Raw genomic sequence first — 24794 nt, 5'->3', positions numbered from 1 at the left:
TTTGGACCGATTCGAATTGGCAGTGGATTTTGAGAAATCTCAAAAAAACTACGCGAAAAAATTTTTTCCAACTGTAGTTTTTGGAATTACTTTAAACAGCTTGACTTGATCAATCTCCAAAAACTATTCAGCTTTTAACATAAAAAACCACGTCGACCGCCAGTAGCCCGGTCCAAAATCGGTTGATTCGTTCGTGAGTTATCGTTGTCGAAAAAAACCTGAAAAATTAGGAAAACGGCTTTGACCCTAAAGGCCATCTCCCTGCAACTTCCTCCTGCTAATTCCGTTGATACATGGCCGTTTTTTTTCGACTCTATAATCTGCTTGTATATGCTCTCCGAGCTCAGAAGATACCTTTTCTGTTAACTTTCTGCGCTCTTTTAGCTCAAAAGTCTGATAGAAGTTCTTCATAGAACACTATTTTTGAAATTTTAAACCGCAATAACTCCTTTTGAATGAATGAACAATTTCTACGCGATTTGGCGGCATTCTACGCAAAGTTTTTGAAGCCCTCATGAAGAATTTCTTAAGTTTTCAATTGGTAGAACTAGGAAAATTTCGGAGTAACTCTTAAAAAGCACTTTTTTCGGTTTCTTTCGGATTCCACGATATCTCTCGACCGAATCAACCGATTTTGGACCGGACCGGGTTTTGACACGCGGCGATCGATCGTGGTTTTTCAAGGTTGAGAGCTGATTTAGTTTTGGAATCGATCAGGTAGAAACCGTTTAAAAGTTATTCCAAAAAATCAAATTTCACTGTCTAAAAATTTTTTTTCCTATGGCCTTTTTTTGAGAATTCCTCCAAGTTTCTCAAAATCTAACGGGTCCCGAATCGGTTTTAAATTTTCAGGAAATCAAAAATGTGGCGACGCCCTTTCGAAATTTGGCACCCCCAAACCGCGATAAAATTCGGTTCCAACCGTTCAAAAGTTATAAGAGGTTTACATACTTCACACACACACACACACACACACACACACATACAGACGTAGTGACACCACTCGCGAGGGATAGTCGTAGGAAGCTTCCTAGGACCTCAAAACGTCGAGATCTGTGAAAACTCGATTTTCGAAAAACGGGGTAAAACCAATAACTTCCCGATTTTTGAAAATTTTCAATTTTCTTAACGGGACGTAAAAAAATGTTTTTTCGGAATTACATCGAAATTTCTACTTCGATCGATTAAAACTTAAAGCTCGAACGTAGTAAGTGCATTTTTGAGCGCTTAAATATAAAATTAGCGGGAAGTTGCAGGGCTGGCCTTTAGGGTCAACCGTTTTTCTAATTTTTTTTTTTTTATATTCATCCGAATATCGCAATATTATTTATTAATTTCTGCAACGAAGCTTCTATATAGCCCTTACAAAATAAAATTATTTTAGATTTCTGGACAATATTTCGGATGTGTATACAGTCCCAATACTCCTGCCCCTACCGAATCAAGAGAGTGTATTAGACTAAATGTGAAACCCCTTGGACGCAGCGCCTGGGAATCACAGATAATTTCACTTTCAAAAAAGTAATTATATATTTTACAAATGATGACTGTGCTCTGTTTTTATATGATGATATTAATTTGTTTTTTTGAATATTTAGAACTGGCGAAGAGAAGAATAAATCAGTGAAAAAATCATTGAACATCTCTTCAGTAAGTTTCACCGCACTGGACGTCCAAAGTAACTACATCATCTATTTTGGATGCACTGATAACCAAGAGTAAGTTTAATCTAATAGATCAATAAAATTCAAAATTAAAGTTGCGGTTTTTATAAATAAATTTCGTTTTTTTTTAGAACGTGGTGGATTGAATATTACGCAAGAACTCTTGAACTTTGCTCAAAGTACAGATACAGACTAGATGAAGAAATGCAAAAATATAATCTTACTTTCATACCTTTGGTCAATCTTAATCACGATAATTGCGACTAATGTAAAGTTTAAATTGAGTCATTCAATTTCACATGTTATGTGAAAAAAAAAAAAAAAATGCAACACGGCAGCGATTTTAATAAAATTATTCCAAATTGTATTTCAAATCAAACCAAACAATTGAAAGGACAATTTATTGTTTCTTTCTAATTTTATAGTATCACATGATTGTACAACACAAAAAAATTATTTTAATTCTCAAAATAAAAAAAATATAATTTCAATGACATTGTTTTTTCTTTTTTATAATTTATCAAACTATTCAAGCAATATCAACCACAGAACTTTTTTTGACCAATCAAATTTACGATTCCCCTGTTAGTTGTCGAAAAAAATCAACTAAAGTGTTTTTTTTACATAACTTCAAAATTTCGCGTCAGATTGTTTTTTAAAAAGAAATCTTATTTTTCTATAGTCAATGTCTTTAAATAACGCTTAACATACAAAAATATTAATTAAATTAAATACATATGTTTATTACAAAAATCCCTTATAGCTAAACCTCATCACCCTCCAGTAACTTATTTTTAATATTTAAAAAATTTTAACAACCTTTCAACTTTGAGAAAATAAATTCCTAAACGAAGCACTCAGTCATTGAAGTTCGCGTTTAGAGCGTGCAATAGCTTTAATGTTCCAAAAAATAATAAAGAAACGCTTCCGATAGGTGGCGATGTGAAACGTAAAGCGAGCAACTCATATTCTATTCAGACTCCAGACAATCGATTGAAGCGGAATTATTAACGATGCGTCTATAACTCTGACAACAAAAAGCGACATCTAAGGGAAGTAACGGTCCCCGTTCCCGATCGGATAATAATGTTCGCACACTATTATCCAACTAGTATTTGTAACTATCGTATGTATGATAGTTTTTCGAGAGAGAAGACTATAGAAGGTTGAGGAGGGGGATGATGGATTTACGCTTGCCCGCAGTCTCTCCGCGGGGTTTTAATTTATCGCTTTATGGTCCACTCTTGTATTTCTCTTTTCTATCGCATGGCGCGCTTTCGATTGCATATTTCTTTCCCTCTCTGGCTTGTCAGTCAACAAGCTGTTTTTATCTTTTATCTCTATATCTTCTCCACCACCACCTCCAGCTCAGCTTCTTCTCCTCTTCCTTCTCTTGAGGTTCTATTCGGTGCTTCATGGGCAGGATATCCACCACAGTGTATCTATATACTAATTATTATATTAAATTATTTTTCAGATAATTTTTTATTTTTTTTTAATAAAATAGTTCAACATTTTATAACGATAAAAATAAGTCACAATACACTAAATTTAATTAGTACAATTTCATACCTAAATATTAAATATTATGCTATTCATTAACTATAAACTATAAAACAATTAAATACAACATATTCTCATTCAGTTTTCAAAATCTGTCAGTCTATCAATTTTAGTGAAATGTGTTATGATTTAAAATAAAACATTTGTTGAGAAAAATATTTAAATAAATTCAGTGTTGTGAATTAATAATTATTTTTTTAAGAAATATTTTATAAAAGTATTTCTAATCACTGATCATATTCTAATTAAACCGGTTATATATTTCTTTTCTTCTATATTTTTGATAAATTTATCAATATTGATATTGAGAAGAAATGCATTTATAGTTAACAACTTTTATTGTTAAAAAAATAAAAAAATAAAAACAATCTTTCCTTTCATATTCAGTTCTTTACCGAGATCACATTTTAAATCATTCTTATCCTCGTATCACTTATTAAATTAATACCATCTTATTTTTCTATTTTTCTACATTTAAAATAACGACTAGTCTATTATATAATTTATAAGAAAAAATTTAAAGTGTTTAAATCATTTGTATTGTCTATAACAATTTAAATAAAATATTAAATAAATTGAATAATTATTTTTGGCAGTATCAATTAATACGCAATTATTATGCCGATTAATTTTAATAAAAATAAAAATTTTCTAGTTTTATTAACTCAGTGTCAATTATTAAGATTGTCGGATTAATAATTACAGTATTAATAACTTATAATATAATTTTCTAGTCGACAAAGCGCGTCATTTCTTCGCTTGATTTAAAAAGAAGAAAATTAAATCCGACAATCCCTCGCGGTTTTGAGAATGCCGTAAAAATACCGTAATTTTTCGGCATTTATGCTCATGCCGTATATTTACCGTTATAATTTGGTAATAATGCGGTTAAACTATAGTTGTTTTGGCCAGTTTTTATACTGTAGTTATCCAGTATATATATTGCACTTATGCTGTACAGTTACCAAAAATATACTATACAATTACCGCATTAATGCCCAAATTTTACCCAAAAAATTCCAAATAATTACCGTAATAATACAATAATTTTGCCGAATATTTTCTGACATAATGGACAATTGTTAAAGATTTAGTTTTATTTTAGTTCACTTCTATGTTAGAAATGAATAAAATGAAAAATTTTAAATTTTGCTTTTTATTCTCCATCGCTACTTTGCAAAAATAAATACTGTTTTTGAATAAAAAATATGTAGAATATTATTTTTTAATTAGGTATTTAGCAGTAATTAATATAAAATAATACATATGTTAAGTAAATATATTCTAATTTTAATTTCAATTTTTAATTTCTCACTTAGAAAATTGCAAATTTTCTAAAATCGAAAAGTTATATTATTTCACATATATAATTATATTATTTAATTTTAAATATGCTTATCGTAAGATGGACGGTGTGGCTTAATGTTTATAGAATAAGCAAAAAAACAATATGGTATAGACTGGGTAGCTCAAATGGTAGAGTAGCCGACATGTCCTCAGGAGGTTCTGGGTTCGAATCCCAGTCCGAGCGTTATTTAATTTTACACAATTTTTTAAATATGGTTTTAATACAATCATTTTACCGCCTTATTACCGTAAATATGCCGCATTTTCAGCGTAAATATTCTAAATTTTTAGCGTAAATGTATGGCATTTTTACGGTAAATGTTCCGTAATTTTTCGATAAAAAAACAGACCAAAACAACCGAAAAAATGCTGAAAAAATACCGCATTAATACTATATAATTGCGACATTTTTTCAGCATTTACAAAACCGCTAGGGTATCTTTATGATCATTATCTCTCTAATAAATTGTGAATCTACAAGAGTAAATACTTATTATTAATAAAAATATATTTTTATATTCAAAATATCATATGTATAAATATTTGATATTATCAAAATAATAAAATTTTTAATTAAATAGGTAGTATTGCACTCTAGAAGAAATCACGATCTAAAAATTAGTTTTAATTTTTTTTTCCTACTTTTAATGTATAATATGATGATTATTATTTTTAATTTTTATTATTATTAGTAAAGTATACTTATTTATTGTTTAACAAGAGATACTGGAGTTTTAGCACTTCCTTTTGAATCAACAGCACTTAATGCAATTCCTAATAGCGCTGCATAGTAGGTTAACATTATTGGTACCTTTATAAAAAAAAAAATATTATTATTATTATTTAAAGGTTTCAAAATTTTTAAACTATAATTATAATTTAAAATTTTTGATTTCTTCTTTATTTTTATTATTATCATCATCATTATTATTATTAAAGATTTCAAAATTTTTGAACTATAATTATAATTATAAAATTTTCATTTTATTATTATTATTATTATTATTTAATGGTTTCAAAATTTCTAAACTATAATTTTTTTTTTATTTTTTTTATTTTATTTATTTAAGGTCGCCTTGTAACTACAAGGTTATTGACGACCACAATAGAGAAGTACAAATTAACATACTACACAACAATAATAATTTTAGATGTCATTAAATAATTTAGCTTCTTTGAGGAACAGTAACGTCCTGTAGCATCCACTTTTCGAGCTGAGACATTCATTGAAGTCCTTGGGAAGATTAGTTCTGGTTCTGATGGCAGCAAGATTTGGACATTCTGTTAATAAATGTCTAACTGTAACTTCGGTACCTCAGTATTTACATCTGTTTTTGTTGTCCTTAGTAATTAGGTGCGCATGTGTGCGAAAGAAAAATTTTTTTTTATTATGTAAATTTAAAGAAAAATAAGCAATAAAAAAAAAATTAAAATTTTTATAATTTTTTTCATTAAAAAAATTGTTACAAAAATATTTTTAAAAAATCCTTTCATTTTTAAGAAACTTAAAAAACTATAAATGAAAATTAATTTAGCCATCTAAAAATTTTTAGAATTTTTTTTTGTATTGAAAAAATTATTATGAAAAAATTTCATGTGTAAAAAACTTGAAAAACTGAAAGTGCAATTTTTAAAAAATATTTTTTTGTTCTGATTGAATTATTGAATAAAAACCAAAAAATTAAAAACGTCGGCTATGTTTAGTATTATAACTATAAGTGGAATTTTTAAAAAATATTTTTTATTTCTAATTCAATAAATTAAACAAAATTAAAAAAATTAAAAATGTCGGCTAACTTTATTAATATGGCTAAATTTAGTATTATTAAAAATTTTATTCTTATCATGAGTTTGCAATAAAAATCATAAAAAAATTTTCAAATTTACCGGCAAATTTTTAAATTACCAATCCAAGCTAAGAACCATTTCTTCTTACCACCTTTCTGCCTTACCTTCTCCCCTCCATTTCTCCCCATAAACTACGCGTGACTAATGCGGTTATGTTATGTTTACATTACCCAAGCCGCTAAGTGAATTTATCCAGTGCTAGTTATTCCAAAAAATCTAACATAAAACCTAAATGTCACTTAAAAATGTCTTCTTCAGACGAGAGTTCGGACAGCACCGAGTACCTGGTGCCATCTTCAAAAATCGACTTAACAAGTTCATTTTTCTCCACTTCCGCATCGACATCCAAGTCTAACCCCAAGGTAAGAGCTAGAATAGAATCATCATCTTCCTCAGAAGATGATGAACTTCCCGAACGCGGAACTTCTTTTGGAAGTAATGAAGAACCTAGAGAAGATCAACAACCCAATTGTCGAACCATCCCGAGCACCAGCGCCAGTTTCTGAGTTTTCTAGCCGAGAGTTGTCTTCAGAGATTGCTGATCTTTTGCTGAAGCATGAGAGCGGCCTTGGGTTCTTCAAGCTTCCCGATGAAGAAGAAGAAATGCCTAAGGAACAGAAACAGGAACAGGAACAGGTCCAAGTTCAGCATCCAGACTATGAAGTTCCTCAGGAAGGAGTTAACATAACCCTTCCAGGAACTGGAATGCCTAGCTTCAAAAGGAAGAAAAATAAAGTCGACCTGGAGGCCCAGTTGATCAAGAAGATGAACTCTAGGATTAGGGCGAATCAGCTGTTGGTCCACAAGGTTTGTGAAAAGATTAAAATATTTATTATTTTTTTATATTTAAGGAAGTTCGAGCGTAATGAGTTAAGATAGTGTTAAAATATTTTTTTAATTTTAGTTTTCCCAATATTCGTCAAAATTCTTGATTTTAATTTAAAATAATTTAAACGATTTAATAATTGATAATTTTTACTTATTTAATAAAGTAAAGTAATAAAATGACTTTGGTATTTATTACTTGCCGGAATAAATAAACAGATTTGGCAATAGCGCGCTTGATTATACCCATAACCTGAGACGTGGATGAGTGTGTGAGTTAAACATTTCTCTCTCTGTAACTATATTTCTATCCTTTTGTTTTTTCTCAGCTGTTGACGCGATGTTGTCAAATCTTTATTCGAATAAATGGCTGACGATAAACCAGTTACACTGAGCTCGGATACCTATAGTGTATACTCCATAGTGTATACAGTGTTGTTTACTACAGTACACATAACCTGTGTTTTACTTGAAAACAAATTATTTTTCTGATAATAAAATGTCTGACCGTGATAATTTAGAGAGTGAAAGTGATCAGCCTCCTGCAAAGAAAGCAAAATCACACTATGACACACTATCAAGTCATCAGTAAGTTAATTATATTTTTATAATTAAAGTATGCATTTATCTGTGCATTAAGCACGCGTATATTTGGTGTGTTTTGAGCGCCAGTAAATGTAAAATCTACTCTCTTGGTAGATTAAAATTCACATAAATTTAATTGCATATAATGTTTTTAAATTAATTACTAATTTTAATTTCATTCTTATTGAAATTAATGCATTAAAACAATTGCTTAGAGAATAAATTTATTAATACTGACAGAATTGTATTTCAAAATCAGCTGATGGCGTGCAGCGCACGAATGTTTGTCTTATTTGTTATTAATATGAACATTAAAAAATTAATTAATTTTTCTAATTATAGTGGAATTTATAGTGAAACATTCATTATTGATATTTATAATTTACGATCTTTAGTAATATATTGAAATAACTAGCTAAGATTCTTGAGTTTACTAATATATTGAAGCCAATTTAAATTTTTCTGTATATTTTAATAACATATTTTTTATAAATATTTCAGAACCCAACAATCATCACAGGGGTCACAAAATATTATTATTGCAACTGGACATCACCAAAATCAGTTAAACACAAGACATACTATTATTGTTATGTAAGATTTTATTAATCTAATAGTACCAGAATATATTAATTTTTATTTAAGCTTCTTTTAACACTTATATATTTTTTTTAGAGTAAATATTAATAAAAAAGAACGTCAAAAACGATACAGGGAGAAGAACAGAGATAAATTGAAGCAGCGTGAAGCGGAAAGAAGAGAACGCATACAATATTCACAAAGTATTGCCGGACCATCTACCTCTTCAAACACGAATAGAATAGAACTGAATAATGAAGAAATAATTGCTGCTCAAAGTTCATCTGGTTCGGAAAAAATACAACCATCATCCATTCAAAGAAATGATCAAGGTAATGAACTAAATGCTCTCCAAAAAAAAAAAGAACGTCAACAAAGATACAGGGAGCAGAACAGAGATAAATTGAAACAACGTAAAGCGGAAAGAAGGAGGCGTCTACAAAATGCAGATGTGATGACAGAATTATCTACTTCTCCAAACATCGAATTTACATAAATAATTAACGATCCAATAATAGATGAAATAACTACAAATTCTCGAAATGTAGCTGGTTTAGAAGAAATGCAGCATGTAGTAGTTAAAGTATCTCAGCAAATTGGACGAAGTCAATCAAGTGCAAATACTACGGAAATTCCGAATAACTACAGTCAATTTAGATACAATACACAGAAAAAAAAAAAGAAAGAAAGAGAGATAGGGAAGGGGGAAGATTATAGGGCACGAGAGGGGAGGGGCAGAATGAGAGGGAGGGGAGGGGGTAGCATATGTGATAGTAGACGAAAAATCTATATTGGCTAGGAATGGCGTAAAATCCGTTCTTATTGAGCGTCTACATCACGAATGGAGTAACTATGCTAAATTTCAAGTCAATCGGGCGTATAGTTTCGGAGATCTTGTGATGAGTGAGTCAGTGAGTGGTATTTCGATTATATATATAGATAACTGATACCCGCCCGCTTCGCTGGGCATGCAATAAAATTTTATTGTGTAACCTAGACGAAAAATATAAACAAAATAATTAATTTCAACAATCTTAACGAAATTATATCGCTTTTTATCTCTAAAATAATTGTTTTTACAGCTCTGAATTTGTTAAGAAATTACATAAATAAATATGTTATTATTCTTTTGTTTAAGCGCCAACTTCAATAACGTTATTAAGATTGTTGATTCAGATTATTATTTCTTATCTCAGCGCCATTTTTTATAAAAATATGAATATTAATAATCAAGATTATGAAATTAATCACATATTAATTGAAAATATAAACAGCAATGTTATTATATTAATTTGACTGAAAATTAACATTGATAAGTTAATGAATAAATTTATTTCTGCTTATATAAATATAAAAATGAATATTTTTAATCTTTGTTATTAAGAAATTCGTCACAAATTAAGTGGTATTAAAAAATATATTCGTTATTATTCATTTTATTAAGAATTAACCTAAATCGACCGTTTTTTATAATTTAACGATATCGTTGTGAAATTTTAGAGAAGATAAATCAGATAGGGGAGAAGGGGGTCAATTGAACCAAAAAAAGTTTAGTAATTTTTTACTATTCGAATTAAAACTAAATAATAACTTTTTTTTTCTTGGAATGATAGTTTATTAAGTCTACTATCATTATCAATACATAAATTAGTTAATAAACAACGTGAATTTTTAAAAATTATTAATTTATCCAAACGCGTCGAATGGTTCAATTGACCCCCGCTCGGGGTCAATTGAACCAATGACATTTATAACTCAAACCCGAACTTTTAATAAATAACATATTAATTGTTACTTTCTAATATTACTGTTGCACATTTTTAATACACATATATTATATTTAATAAATTAAAAATCGATTTAAAAATAATTTTAATTACAAATTGAGTTTATCAAATTGTTAGGTTACTTCCCTGAGTATTTTTCACGTCGAGTCAAGATGCGCGCGCATGTCCCATGCTTCTCCGTATGGTTCAATCGTCCCCGGGACTGCTGGTTCAATTGACCCCGTATAATTTTAAAACAATTAATAGTAAATAATAAATAAATAAACCATTCTATCACTATAAACAAAGTTGAGGATTATAAAATATAAGTATATACAACTACTATAATTCAAATTTTATCAATTAATTCAAAAATTTAAATATTATTAAACAATTTGTCACCAGCCGAAAAGAAAGTTTGCATGCCTAAAAATAAGAAAATCTCAATTTTTCAAAATTTATCGATCGCAATGATTTCAAATTTTGATCATATCCGAGTTTAACATATTAGAATCTAATTCTAAGAGCATGAAGCGTTTTTTCAATTTTTTCGATTTTTTAAGTCGAGTGGTTCAATTGCCCCGTGGTTCATTTGACCCCCTTCTCCCCTACAATTTACCATTTTAATTTTAATCATTAAAATCAATATAATCATTTAAAAATATCAACTTAATAAATTTGTGTTTTATTTAGTTGTGTTATGATATAATGGAGTTCATCCTTTATGATCATTACAATACATTTTAACTATTTCAGTTATTAATGATTTAGCTAGTCTTTCTTAAAAAAAGTACGATTATAAATTCCTACTATCCCAACAAACAATCGATAAAATTTGAAATCAAAATGTATTTGCCTAACGTATAGAATATTAGTATTTAGTAACTTTCTACTTTTATTCTAATCATTCCTCTGAATTCAGTTGACACCCGAATTTGTTATTACAATTTATTTATTTTGACAGTTATTATGGTAACATTAACCATGGTGACGGTGACCATAGTAACGGTAACCATAGCAACGGTTACCATGGCAACGGTTACTATGGCAACGCTAACCATGGTAATGGTAACCATGGTAATGGTAACCTTGGTAATGGTAACCTTGGTAATGGTAACCATGGTAATGGTATAATCATGGTAATGGTAACCATAGCAACGGTAACTATAGCAACGGACCATTTCTTTTATGAGCGGGGGTCAATAAGTGAAAATCCATTTCCGATAGGAATTCCGTAATATCGCTTCTTATCTCTCATCTACGGTGAAAAAGGAGTACCTATGCCAAATTTTAAATGAATCGGTCCAATAGTTTCGGAGATCTGGTGATGAGTCAGTGGTATTTCGCTTATATGTATATAGATAACAAAAGCAAATTAATAACAATCCAAGAGAACCTACCACCAGATACGGAACAACCATAGATGCTGTATTTATTAGATATCTTGATAATGTTATGTCCAATAATACTTTTGTAACCATCGACTAATTGTCACAGTAATACCGTCCTCAGAGGCATAACATCGAATATAACTATTACCGAAGTCACTGATTAAACGAATTAAGTAGTCACGATTTGAAATAAATTCGTAAATTTTTGTATTTAATGAAAATAAATATTTATTCCAGTCGTTCGCCAACGTGCGTACCGAGCAGACGTGTTTTTGAGTGCTCCGTTCTACGTGTAAGTTGTGCGGTGATTTGTATACAAGTATACACGACCAATCATTAGTGTGTTAAAAGTTTCAATACTCTGAGTATAGTTTGTCCATTTCCTACGAGTGTAATTATTGCGCGGTGAATCTCTGTTCCAAGAGATTTTGTCCATCACAATGAACTCGCAACGAAACTACACCAATGCCTTACTGACCGAGAACGTCCCTTCTAAAGATCAAGCCATTATTTTGGACACAATTGACGGTGTCCAATTACACGAATATGCAATTGCAGTGGGAAACAAAGTTGGTCCGGAAAACATCCGGCATCTTTCAAGAATCGCCAACAACCGAGTCTGTATTTATATGTCATCAAAAGAAGTAGCTGATGCCCTCATCGACAAATTTAAAACTGTAAAACTGAGAGACACCGATATTGTAGTGCGTCCACTTATTTCCCGCAACAAAAGACTAATTCTCTCTAATGTCCCACCTATAATTTCTAATGACATCATCCTAGCAAAGCTTAAAGAATTTAAAGTTAATCCGATTTCGAACATATCAACACTCCGTGCGGGCTTAAACATTCCAGGGTATCAACACATTTTAAGCTTCAGACGACAAGTATTCATTAAGCCTGAAGAGGTAAACAATATTCCCGCACTATTAAAAATTGATTTTGAGGACACATCATACTATGTTTACCCAACGTTAGATACAATGCTATGTTTCAACTGCAAAGAGGAAGGGCATCTAGCAAAAGCTTGCCCGTCAAGTACAAACTCTCAACCGAGTGCTGACACCAATACGAAGGATAACTCGGACATCATCACTCCCCCCAAAACCAGCGTCGCTTCAAAACCTACCTTTCCCCCGCTGCCACTTAAAATTCCGAATAACAACGAAGATAATCGAAATACCACCTCACGAACAGGGGGTGATTTGACAACCTCGATCTCTAAACGACCAAGATCCAATGGATCCTCTCCAGCTTCACTACCAACTCAACATCAATTATTCTCAACACCATCCAATAAGGACCAAACAAGGTTGACAAAAAAACCTAAATCCGATCCCAAACCACTAATCCTCCCTCCCAAAATTGAGCAGGCATTTAAAAGCTCACCTACTGACTACCCGTGCGCGTTTCCGCAACTAGTAAGTTTCCTTGAAGATATACCCGGAACCAAAGAAATTGAGACCGTACTTACAAAACATAATTTCCAGGCTGCTGACACGGCTGTGATGCTCAGAAAATTATATAACCTTCTTAATAACCGCAAACAAAAGCACCTTTTTACTCGAACAATAAACAGAATTGAGGGAAATGTCCTCGATGAGACTTCTTCCCAAAGCTCAATCGCCTCCAATAGCAGTTTAATGGAATTTGATGAATCAGTTTTCGATCCAGCTTCGGCCAAACACCCAGAAGCCCTCTAACTTAGCCCCATATCCAAATAAGCTCCAATACTCGTAAACCCGAGTACTCAACCCCACGCAAAGTGAACCTGTGTAGTAATGCGCGCCCTGCAATGGAATATAAACGGTTTTTTCGCCAAAAAAGAGTTTTTAGAAGTACTGTTGAGAGAAACAGACTATGATTGCATCTGCCTCCAGGAGACCAATTTCAAAAACGATTTCTGTGCGTCAATCCGAGGATACGAAGCGGTATACAAAAATCGAAGTAACGGAATACGAGCCAGCGGAGGCGTGGCAGTGTTTATCAAGGATAAGTGGAATATCGAAAAGCTTCAACTAGATACCCCCCTAGAAGCTGTAGCTGCAAGAGTTCTATCAGCTCACCCTGTCACTATATGCAGTATCTACCTCCCGAATAGCAGACCACTATGCAAGAATGAACTTTCAGATATTATAAGCCAACTTCCTACTCCATACATCCTATGTGGCGATTTTAATGCCCATAATCCTCTATGGGGGTCCAATAGTACCGATCGACGCGGCAGAATCATAGAAAGCTGGTATGATGAACTAGATCAGGCAATCATCCTAAATAACGGTTCAAGTACCCATTTCGATACTAAATCAGGCCAACATAGCTCCATTGACCTCACCTTCGCGTCATCTACTATCGCATATGACCTTGAATGGACTGTCGCCGAAGACGATTCCAGCAGTGACCACTATCCGATTGCCATCAACTTCCCGGAAGCACACGACGAATCACCATGCTATCCACAGAAATGGGTTGTTAAAAACGCCAACTGGAAGAAATATCTGAGTATCCTTCAAGATCAGAAACAGCTCCTTCCCAACACCTCGACCTTCTCTAATATGACAGCAAATGAGATTGTCGACTCTTTCACCAATATAATTACAGCCGCAGCCACTGAATCAATCCCTAAATCATCTGGGTCAAGAAAACGGAAATCGATTCCATGGTGGAACACGGACTGTAAATCAGCAATTAAAGACTCCAAAAAAGCCTTCCGCAAATATAAAAAAAATCCCAACGAAGAGAACATGATAGCCTTCAAGAGAACCAGAGCTGTCGCCCGAAGGACTGTTAAAAAGAGTAAAAAAGACTGCTGGAATAATTTTACTTCGTCGATTAACGAAAAAACCCCACCAGCAGTTGTATGGAGTAAAATCGGGTCCATATCTGGAAAACGCGCTCCCCTACATACCCCAACCATTACCGATTCTACAGGGAATATAATTAACAAAGCACAAGAAACTGCTGACATTTTTGCGGAAGCATTCGCTGCAAATTCAAAAGGCCATAATCGTCACCGGGAAACGTCTAGTATTGCAACTGACCCTCCTAACCTGCGTGAAGAAGCAATGCAAAATTCCGACCCTATTAACAATTCCTTTACTTTTGACGAACTACTACAAGCCATCTCCAAGTGTCGTAATTCTAGTCCAGGACCTGACGGTATCCCTAACGCGCTAATCAAGAACCTTCCCCACCCATATCTCGAATATCTGCTGGCAATCTATAACCATTTGTGGCACTCACAGACCTTCCCTGATCAGTGGAGAGAAGCAACAGTCATTCCGATCCTAAAGCCGAATAAAGAACGCACCAAAACTTCAAACTATAGGCCAATATCACTGACATGCAACCTATGTAAAGTATGGGAGAAGATGGTATGTCACCGACTGAGATGGCGATTGGAAAAAGCGGAACTACTTGCACCTCACCAATTTGGATCCCGAAATTTCAGATCTACCACCGACTACTTAGTCAATATTGAAGCGAATATGTGCGATGCGCTTGCCGACCATGCCCACCTCCTCATGGTTTCCTTAGATATAGAAAAAGCCTACGAAACAACCTGGATCCCAAAAGTCATTGAGATAATGATATCCTTTAATTTCTCCGGCAATCTCATTGCCTTTGTCATAACTTTCTGAGCAATCGATGCATGAGAGTACGGATCAAAGGAGTCCTCTCCAAGCTAGTATCTATTAACGGATTACCTCAGGGAGCCGTGCTCAGTGTCATTCTTTTTATTATAACAATCAACCATGCTCTCCACATTGTTAAGTCTCCTCTCCAAGGACACCTCTTCGTAGACGACCAGTCAATTACGTGCTGGGGTAAAAATGTTGAATTTACTTTTCATATTGTCCAAAAGACATTGAACGATTTACAAGACTGGGCAGACAGCTGTGGCTTCAAATTCTCAGCAGCAAAATCGGATTATATGATAATCGGCAGTCAGAAAGGAACTAAAAATAAGAATCTCGGTCTATTCATCAACAACCAACCACTCCAGGAAAAGGACTCAACTAAAATCCTTGGGCTCACGATTGATAAAAATCTCACATGGGAAAAACACATTAAAACCCTAAAGAACGAATGTCAAAACCGAATGCGTATTTTAAAGGTTCTAGCCAACAAGCAATGGGGAGGTAGTACGGAATTATTATTAAGAGTTTACCGCTGTTTAATCAGGTCTAAGCTGGACTATGGAGCCATAATCTACGATTCAGCGAGCAAATCACTTTTGGACACTCTCCAACCTATCGTGAACTCCGCATGTCGAATATGCCTCGGAGCATTCAGAACGAGTCCAGCCGCTAGCCTTCTCGCGGAAGCTGGTGAACTCCCCCTGGCTGTCCGAAGGAAAGAACTTTGTATTAAGTACGCGGTATCGATAGCCACAACCCCGAATAACCCAGCATACCATTGCATTTACAAAAACGTACCGCCTAACGACGACCTCAATTACAATGCTCCTGAATCACTTAGGTTAAGGATAGCTCGCTACACCGCCGAGCTTGGACTCCACCTACCGACTGTTTATAAACGATCACTTGGATACTTCCCTCCGTGGGAATCCTTACAGATCCCAATGAATCTTGACCTCAGCGACCATGATCGACCAACTTCAACCAATGAAATCTTCAGAACACTCTTCTGTGAAATGCGCGACATTTATTCACCATGCATTGAGTATTATACTGACGGCTCAGTCTGCAACGGAAAAACAGGCTATGCGGTAATCTCGAACTCTAACCCTATAGTTACCCAGCGATCACATGACTACAACTCTATCTTCACGTGTGAGGCCAAGGCGATTCTCCATACCCTTGAGATAATCCAAAATCGACAGGACAACACAAACAGCACCATCTTTACGGATTCGATGTCCTGTCTAAGGGCTATCCAAAATATCTTCACCCAGAATCCTATCATCCAAAGTATCCATCAAATACTAGACCACCTCAGGACACTTAAAAAACAGGTCAGCCTTGTTTGGATACCCGCCCATACGGGAATCCCAGGAAATGAGGAAGCTGATCAGGCCGCAAAAGCCGCAACTGCGGAAGAATGCCCACCGGACTCACCCGTCACACTTACTGAGGCCAATAAAATAATCTCCAAGGCAATTAAAAACCAATGGAATACCATGTGGCTCCAAAGACCCAGCAAGCTCCACGATGTCAGAAATAATATTTCTGAAGTGGTCCCAACATTAGATAGATGGGAACAGACTGTACTAACACGAATCCGCATCGGCCATACAAATCTCACCCATTCATACCTCATCTCTAAGAAACCCCAGAATCTATGCCAACGCTGTAACTCCCCAATATCAGTGAAACACCTCCTGATTGACTGCAGCGACTACCAGCAAGACAGAGAACGTGCGGGCCTAACGGATGATCTCCCAGGAATGCTAACAGACTATAATAAATGTAAAAAAGTAATCAAGTTTTTAAAAAATGTATCAATATTCCACTTAATTTAAAAGAAAGGTTGTAGTCGCTGATGACCTCGATGTCAAAAAGCGACTTGTAAATAAAATAAAATAAAAAAAAAAAAAAAAAAAAAATATTTATTCAATAAATAGTCATCGTTATCTGGAAAAAAAAATCGTAATATTTTATTTTATCATTATGACATATTTAGTTCCTACTAGAAATGATATTCGCGCGCGTGCAAGTAATGCTTTAGTAATAACTCAGAGACCCGTAATCAAATTTTTTGTGCATTCACTTGTTTGATATTTACTAAAATAATGGATACTCCGAAAAATTATTCCCAAAAATAATCCTCTCAATAAAAATATATGAAAGTATTGAAGTTAGTTATAAGTCGAAATTCGCAAAAACCGGGCCACGATTTATCATTGGTTAAAATTAAGGCGCGCGCGTAGCGCACTGTTTAAATTTCTAGTGAGTATTTAATAGGATTATCATTTTCGTAAACGTCTAGTAACACGAATCCTATGTACACTCCTTATAACACTATCAGGAATGTTACGTGCAGATGAAATAATAGAAAACACGTCTATACATATTTTATATATTAGAGCATCACTTATTATAAGTTCAGTAACATTGGGGATAATGTAACTTCTCAAAGCTCGATCAAGGTGTGAAAAGATTTCCCATTAAATATACACGTAAAGCGCCTCTTATTACCGTGTGCAATGCGAGTGCTGCTTTAAGTTAACTTTAGATGTAGTCCGCATGAGTGAAATTCACTCAGTGAATGAAACTAACTAAAGTATACGTACAATACATTATATGCTCATGATATATTATTGTGTCGTTTATGTATATTATAATTACTTTCAGCCAATCACGTTACGAATAATTTGCAACACATATTTTCATATATTTCATCTTAATTTTATTATAGGATCACAATCTGTTCTTTTCTGCATATTACTTTTACAAAATAATGTCGATGTTTCACATCTGCCAGGCGTCCCGTGACGGCTCACATTTTTTTTTATCAATTAGATGACTTTTTAGTCCTTAACAAATATCTTTTAGTATTTAAAAAGATTTATTAATATTTAATAAATGAATATCAGATTTATTAAATACAAACAAATCATTTTAAATACTAAGAAATATTTGTTTAATACTAAAAAGTGGTATCTAATAAATGATTCGTTAACTATAAACAAATATTTTTTAATACAAATAAATCCTTCTATCAGTGTGTAAATAATATTTGAAAATTAAAAATTAATATTTTAAACTAGTTTTAAAAATATTTATGTCAAATTATATCAATGATATTAGATTATTATTGTTGATAATATTAATAATTATTAATAAATAATATTAATTATAAATAAATAAATTAATAATAATTATAAACGATAAATTAATAAAATATTTAATAATAAAATAATTAATATTAATTATAAATAATAATAATCAAATTATTGTATCAATTTTTGATTAACAATGTATCAATAAGTCCTTTTTTTTTTGTTAAAATAATTTTTAAATATTCAAAATTTTTTAATTTTTAGATACAAAATATGCAATTTAGATACAAAGTATGCAATTTTTCATCAATATTTCTTTATGACGTTGTCACGTAAAAATATCGTCCGTAAACCGACTTTACAGACAACCAATTTTTATTATTAAGCAGAAATAATTAAAGAGTATTAAAATTTATTTGATTTTAATAATTTTCAATAGTTTTTATTTAAAATGACCAATCTCGTTTTTTAGATAAACAACTATTAACTCAAGAATAAAAAATAAAGAAAAATTAATTGAATTATTTTTTATTATTATTATTATTTGTGCTATTTTAAATGGTGGAGGTAAAAATTACGAAATAAAAACTGTAGATAAATTTTTAGCGATAAAAATTTATCTTTGAACTTGAAAATTTCAGATTATTATTATTACCTTGCACAATCATAAAAAAGAACAGAAAAACAATTCTATTAAAATTCATCTATAACGTTGAAAATAAAATTTTATTTATTTATTTATTCATTCAATTTTTATGTCAAAGCAAACTAGCTGAATGACAATAATATACATAATTTTATAATAAAGTACACGTATAACAATATTAAATATATAAGACTAACATCATCATATTTTAAGGAAGTTAATAATTTTGAATGTTTTAATAATATAGTTGAAAAATCCACAGATTCGGTAGAATCTGGCACAAATCCGTTCAAATCCGTTGTAAATAAATAAAGGATTTTTTTCGTACATGATCTTATGAACGTGGACATGGCGCGATTTTTACAGTGAAACTGTTTTATTCGGATTCAATAGTACTGTACTATTTATAAGAATGAGAACAACAATAGAATCAATGAGCAATATTTGAAAAAGCTAATTTTTTTCAATGGTAACATATTAGATACTTTAGTAATTTTTGATTTTAAATTTTTCAATGGCCTGTTTGACATTAATAGTACATTTTCTCGTTCTAGTTTCTCAAAAAATTCAAAAGCTTTATTTTTGAAGGAGTCTAGGCTGAGTGATTCTATGACTTCAGTGGATAGCTCTTTCCAGATTTGAATTGCAGAGATCACAAATGAATGCTCGTAGATTGTAGTCGATAAATTTGGCATTTTGAAAAGAATGTTACTAAATGGAAATATTAATAACTTTATTTTTTTTAATTATCGTAATTAACTTTAAAACTTAATTAGCTTTTCGATAAATGAAATTATTTTTATCTGTAGAATAGATAATCTTTTTGAAACTGAAAAACTATATAAAGAATGTTTTTTAAAATACCAGTATGTGATTTAATTAAAAATTAATTTAATTAACAAGCAAAAATATTGAACCAAGAAAATTATTTGTAAGAATTAGATCAGTTTAAATCAAGCTGTAAAATTTTTTAGCTAAGAAATTGTTCTTAGTTTAAATAAATTTAACTCAGATAGATTAAGATTTAAAATATGTAAAATAGAAGAAAAAAAGTTGAATAAAATCAAAATATTAATAAAAATCAAAAGAATATGACTCTTGAAAAATATTCCTAGCAAGTTGTTTTTAAAATGCCGAATCAGTAGTCCATGTTCTTAATATAAAGAAATAAAATGAAAAGATAAGATATTTTCGTAGTAACCGAAACTACTTTCGTAGTTTCTATCGTATGTTTGTTGACCAATCAAATTCTCAACTCCCCTTCCGCGCCTAGCGAATTGTCGTATATAAACGACGACGGATTTTAAAGTCATATAGTTTGAAAGATTATACTTCTTAGTAATAATCATCAAAAATGAAGAATTTCATAATTATTTGCTGCGTATTGGTTGCCAATTTCGGTCAAATAAGATCGATGGCAATAACACATTCTTCATGTCCCAAGACTGGTTCCGACCACCTAAACTCAACTATACCAGTAAACCTGAGAATATCTCTGAGGTAAGCCTATTACTTTTTGCACGCCTCATAATGTGAAGCTTTATCCTGTTTACAAAGCGCTCTTCTTTTCTTATGTGAGATAAAAATGGCGGCAAATGCAAATAAATTACTCTGAAAAGAAATTAACTTGATTTGAAAGAAAAGTTCTTGAATTAAGTGAAATTTCTTTAAATCAAGAAAAATTTATTAGTTTAAGAATTTTTCTACTCAAATCAGAAAAATGAAGTTCTTTTTAAATTATTTACTTGATTCGAGTAAATTTTTTCTATGGAGTAATTACATCTTTTTAACTTCCGCTAAGAAAATCGAAGATTTTCAAAATCGAAGATATTGTTGCTTTCCCGTTTTGCAAAAAAATCGAGTTTTCATCAGATCTCGACGTTTGAAGGTCACAGGAAGCACCCTGACTCCCCGCGAGGTTGTCTGATGTTAACCAGCAATGTATGTATGTGTGTGTGTGTGAAAGTATGTGAACCTCTTATAACTTTGACAGAGCTTTGACCGATTTCATCAGAGGTTGGTGCCATTCGAAAGAGCTTGACCAAACTTAGATTTCATGAAAATTTAAACCGATTCGGACCGATAGTTTTAAAGAAATTTGGAAAATTCTTAAAAAAAATAGAAAAAATTTTTAGAAGTGGTTTTGGAATAACTCTTTAAATGGTTCTACCGATCGATTCCAAAAACTGGCTCAACTTGTGGCCACGTCAATCTCACCGCGTGTCAAAATCCGGTCCGGTCAGGATCGTCGAGACGAGAGCAGACGCGAAGAAAGAAAAAGGTTACTACAAGTTCTCTAGTTCTGATTAATTAAAACTTAGAAATTCAAGCCGAGGCTTCAAAAACTGCGTAGAATGCTGCCAACCCAGTAGAAATCGGTTCATTCATTCAAAGTTATTGCGGTTTGAAAATTTAAAAAATATATCAGTGTTCTATGAAACTTCTATCAGACTTTTGAGCTAAAGAGCGCAAAAGTGCAGGTATCTCTTTGAGCTCGGAGCTCAAAATTACACAGATTATATTTTTAAAACCTCGAAGAGCTCAAAAAAACGACCATGTATTAAACTATTTTGGGACCGGCCATGTATTATAAACTATTTGCGACCGATTCGAATTGGTAGATTTTGAGAAATCTCAAAAAAACTACAAAAAAAATTTTTTTCAAATGTAGTTTTTTTGGAATTACTTTTAAACGGCTTGACTGATCAATTCCAAAACTATTCAGCTTTTAACATAAAAAAACTACGTCGACCGCCAGTAGCCCGGTCAAAATCGGTTGATTCGTTCGTGAGTTATCGTTGTCGAAAAAAACCGAAAAAATTAGGAAAACGGTTGACCCTAAAGGCCATCTCTGCAACTTCCCGCTAATTCCGTTGATACATGGCCGTTTTTTTTTTGAGCTCTAGATACCTTTTCTGTGCTTTTGCGCTCTTTTAGCTCAAAAGTCTGATAGAAGTTTCATAGAACACTATTTTTGAAATTTTCAAACCGCAATAACTTTTGAATGAATGAACCGATTTCTACGCGGTTGGCGGCATTCTACGCAGTTTTTGAAGCCTCATAAAGAATTTCTAAGTTTTAATTAGTAGAACTAGAAATTTCGGAGTAACTCTTAAAAAACACTTTTTTCGGTTTTCTTTCGTTCACGATATCTCTCGACCGAATCAACCGATTTTGACCGGACCGGATTTTGACACGCGGTGATCGACGTGGTTTTTCAAGGTTGAGAGCTGATTAGTTTTTGGAATCGATCGGTAGAACCATTTAAAAGTTATTCCAAAAAAACCACTTCTAAAAAAATTTTTTTTAAGAATTCTCCAAATTTCTTAAAATCTATCGGTCCGAGTCGGTTTAAATTTTTATGAAATCTAAGTTTGGCGAAGCCCTTTCGAATGGCACCAACCGCGATAAAATCGGTTCAACCGTTCAAAAGTTATAAGAGGTTTACATACTTCACACACACACACACACACACACACATACAGACGTAGTGACACCCACGCGGGGATAGTCAGGGAAGCTTCCTAGGACCTCAAAACGTCGAGATCTGTGAAAACTCGATTTTCGAAAAACGGGGTAAAACCAATAACTTCCCGATTTTTGAAAATTTTCAATTTTCTTAACGGGACGTAAAAAAATGTTTTTTCGGAATTACATCGAAATTTCTACTTCCCGATCTGGGTGCAAAACTTAAAAAGCTCTGAGCAGCAGTAAAGTGCATTTTTGAGCGCTTAAATATATAACCAGCGGGAAGTTGCAGGGCTGGCCTTTGGGATTCAACCGTTTTCTAAACTTTTTTATATTCATCCGAATATCGCTTAATATTATGTTATTAATTTCTGCAACTTGAGAAGCTTCTGTATAGCCCCTTACAAAAATAAAATTAGTTTTAGATTTCTGGACAATATTTCGGATGTGTATACAGTCCCAATACTCACTGCCCCTACCGAATCAGGAGAGTGTAAGATAGGACTAAATGTGAAACCCCTTGGGACGCAGCAAACCGCAGAGGAATCACAGAATAATTTCGCCTTTCAAAAAGTAATTATATATTTTACAAATGATGGAAACTCTGTTTTTATAGATGATATTAATTTGTTTTTTGAGATATTTAGAACTCAGCGAAGAGAGAGAATAAATCAGTGAAAAGATCATTAGTGAACATCTCTTCAGCAAAGGATTTCACCCACTGGACGGGTCCACAAAGTAACTACATTCATCTATTTTGGATGCACTGATAATGGCAAGAGTAAGTTTAATCTAATAGATCAATGAAATTCAAAATTAAAGTTGCGTCTTTTATAAATAAAATTCGTTTTTTTTTAAAACGTGGTGGATTGATTATTACACATGCAAGGCATCTTGAACTTTGCTCAAAGTACAGATACAGACTAGATGAAGAAATGCAAAAATATAATCTTACTTTCATACCTTTGGTCAATCTTAATCACGATAATTGCGACTAATGTAAAGTTTAAATTGAGTCATTCAATTTCACATGTTATGTGAAAAAAAAAAAAAAAATGCAACACGGCAGCGATTTTAATAAAATTATTCCAAATTGTATTTCAAATCAAACCAAACAATTGAAAGGACAATTTATTGTTTCTTTCTAATTTTATAGTATCACATGATTGTACAACACAAAAAAATTATTTTAATTCTCAAAATAAAAAAAATATAATTTCAATGACATTGTTTTTTCTTTTTTATAATTTATCAAACTATTCAAGCAATATCAACCACAGAACTTTTTTTGACCAATCAAATTTACGATTCCCCTGTTAGTTGTCGAAAAAAATCAACTAAAGTGTTTTTTTTACATAACTTCAAAATTTCGCGTCAGATTGTTTTTTAAAAAGAAATCTTATTTTTCTATAGTCAATGTCTTTAAATAACGCTTAACATACAAAAATATTAATTAAATTAAATACATATGTTTATTACAAAATCCCTTATAGCTAAACCTTCATCACCCTCCAGTAACTTATTTTTAATATTTAAAAAATTTTAACAACCTTTCAACTTTGAGAAAATAAATTCCTAAACGAAGCACTCAGTCATTGAAGTTCGCGTTTAGAGCGTGCAATAGCTTTAATGTTCCAAAAAATAATAAAGAAACGCTTCCGATAGGTGGCGATGTGAAACGTAAAAGCAGAGCAACTCATATTCTATTCAGACTCCAGACAATCGATTGAAGCGGAATTATTAACGATGCGTCTATAACTCTGACAACAAAAAGCGACATCTAAGGGAAGTAACGGTCCCCGTTCCCGATCGGATAATAATGTTCGCACACTATTATCCAACTAGTATTTGTAACTATCGTATGTATGATAGTTTTTCGAGAGAGAAGACTATAGAAGGTTGAGGAGGGGGATGATGGATTTACGCTTGCCCGCAGTCTCTCCGCGGGGTTTTAATTTATCGCTTTATGGTCCACTCTTGTATTTCTCTTTTCTATCGCATGGCGCTCGATTGCATATTTCTTTCCCTCTCTGGCTTGTCCAGTCAACAAGCTGTTTTTATCTTTTATCTCTATATCTTCTCCACCACCACCTCCAGCTCAGCTTCTTCTCCTCTTCCTTCTCTTGAGGTTCTATTCGGTGCTTCATGGGCAGGATATCCACCACAGTGTATCTATATACTAATTATTATATTAAATTATTTTTCAGATAATTTTTTATTTTTTTTTAATAAAATAGTTCAACATTTTATAACGATAAAAATAAGTCACAATACACTAAATTTAATTAGTACAATTTCATACCTAAATATTAAATATTATGCTATTCATTAACTATAAACTATAAAACAATTAAATACAACATATTC

At 32.3% G+C, this 24794-nt stretch overlaps 1 protein-coding gene and 1 long non-coding RNA gene across 2 annotated transcripts; both read left to right on the top strand.

Annotated features, from left to right (window-relative positions):
• The first annotated feature begins 7653 nt into the window (after nucleotides 1-7653).
• On the top strand, nucleotides 7654-8442 carry LOC123270384. The gene is made up of 2 exons (XR_006510586.1): nucleotides 7654-7835; nucleotides 8334-8442. It is a non-coding gene; the product is annotated as an uncharacterized LOC123270384 (long non-coding RNA).
• A 6778-nt stretch (nucleotides 8443-15220) lies between these two features.
• LOC123270829 lies at nucleotides 15221-23197 on the top strand. Its single transcript, XM_044736976.1, has 2 exons — nucleotides 15221-17008; nucleotides 23075-23197. Exons 1-2 carry the CDS (start codon nucleotides 15221-15223, stop codon nucleotides 23195-23197), a joined length of 1911 nt encoding a protein of 636 aa, XP_044592911.1.
• Nucleotides 23198-24794: the final 1597 nt, after the last annotated feature.

The sequence above is a fragment of the Cotesia glomerata genome, linkage group LG8 (genome assembly GCF_020080835.1).
Source record: "Cotesia glomerata isolate CgM1 linkage group LG8, MPM_Cglom_v2.3, whole genome shotgun sequence".
Classification (NCBI taxonomy): Eukaryota; Metazoa; Arthropoda; class Insecta; order Hymenoptera; family Braconidae; genus Cotesia; species Cotesia glomerata.
This window is presented reverse-complemented; position numbering and strand designations above follow the sequence as displayed.

What these genes read in the sequence shown, in the direction of transcription:
- LOC123270829 (XM_044736976.1), top strand. Translation starts at nt 15,221, where the DNA reads ATGAGAGTACGGATCAAAGGAGTCCTCTCCAAGCTAGTATCTATTAAC. An exon ending in ACTATAATAAATGTAAAAAA is followed by an intron (nt 17,009 to 23,074) that starts GTAATCAAGTTT and finishes TGAGATATTTAG; the next exon opens with AACTCAGCGAAGAGAGAGAA.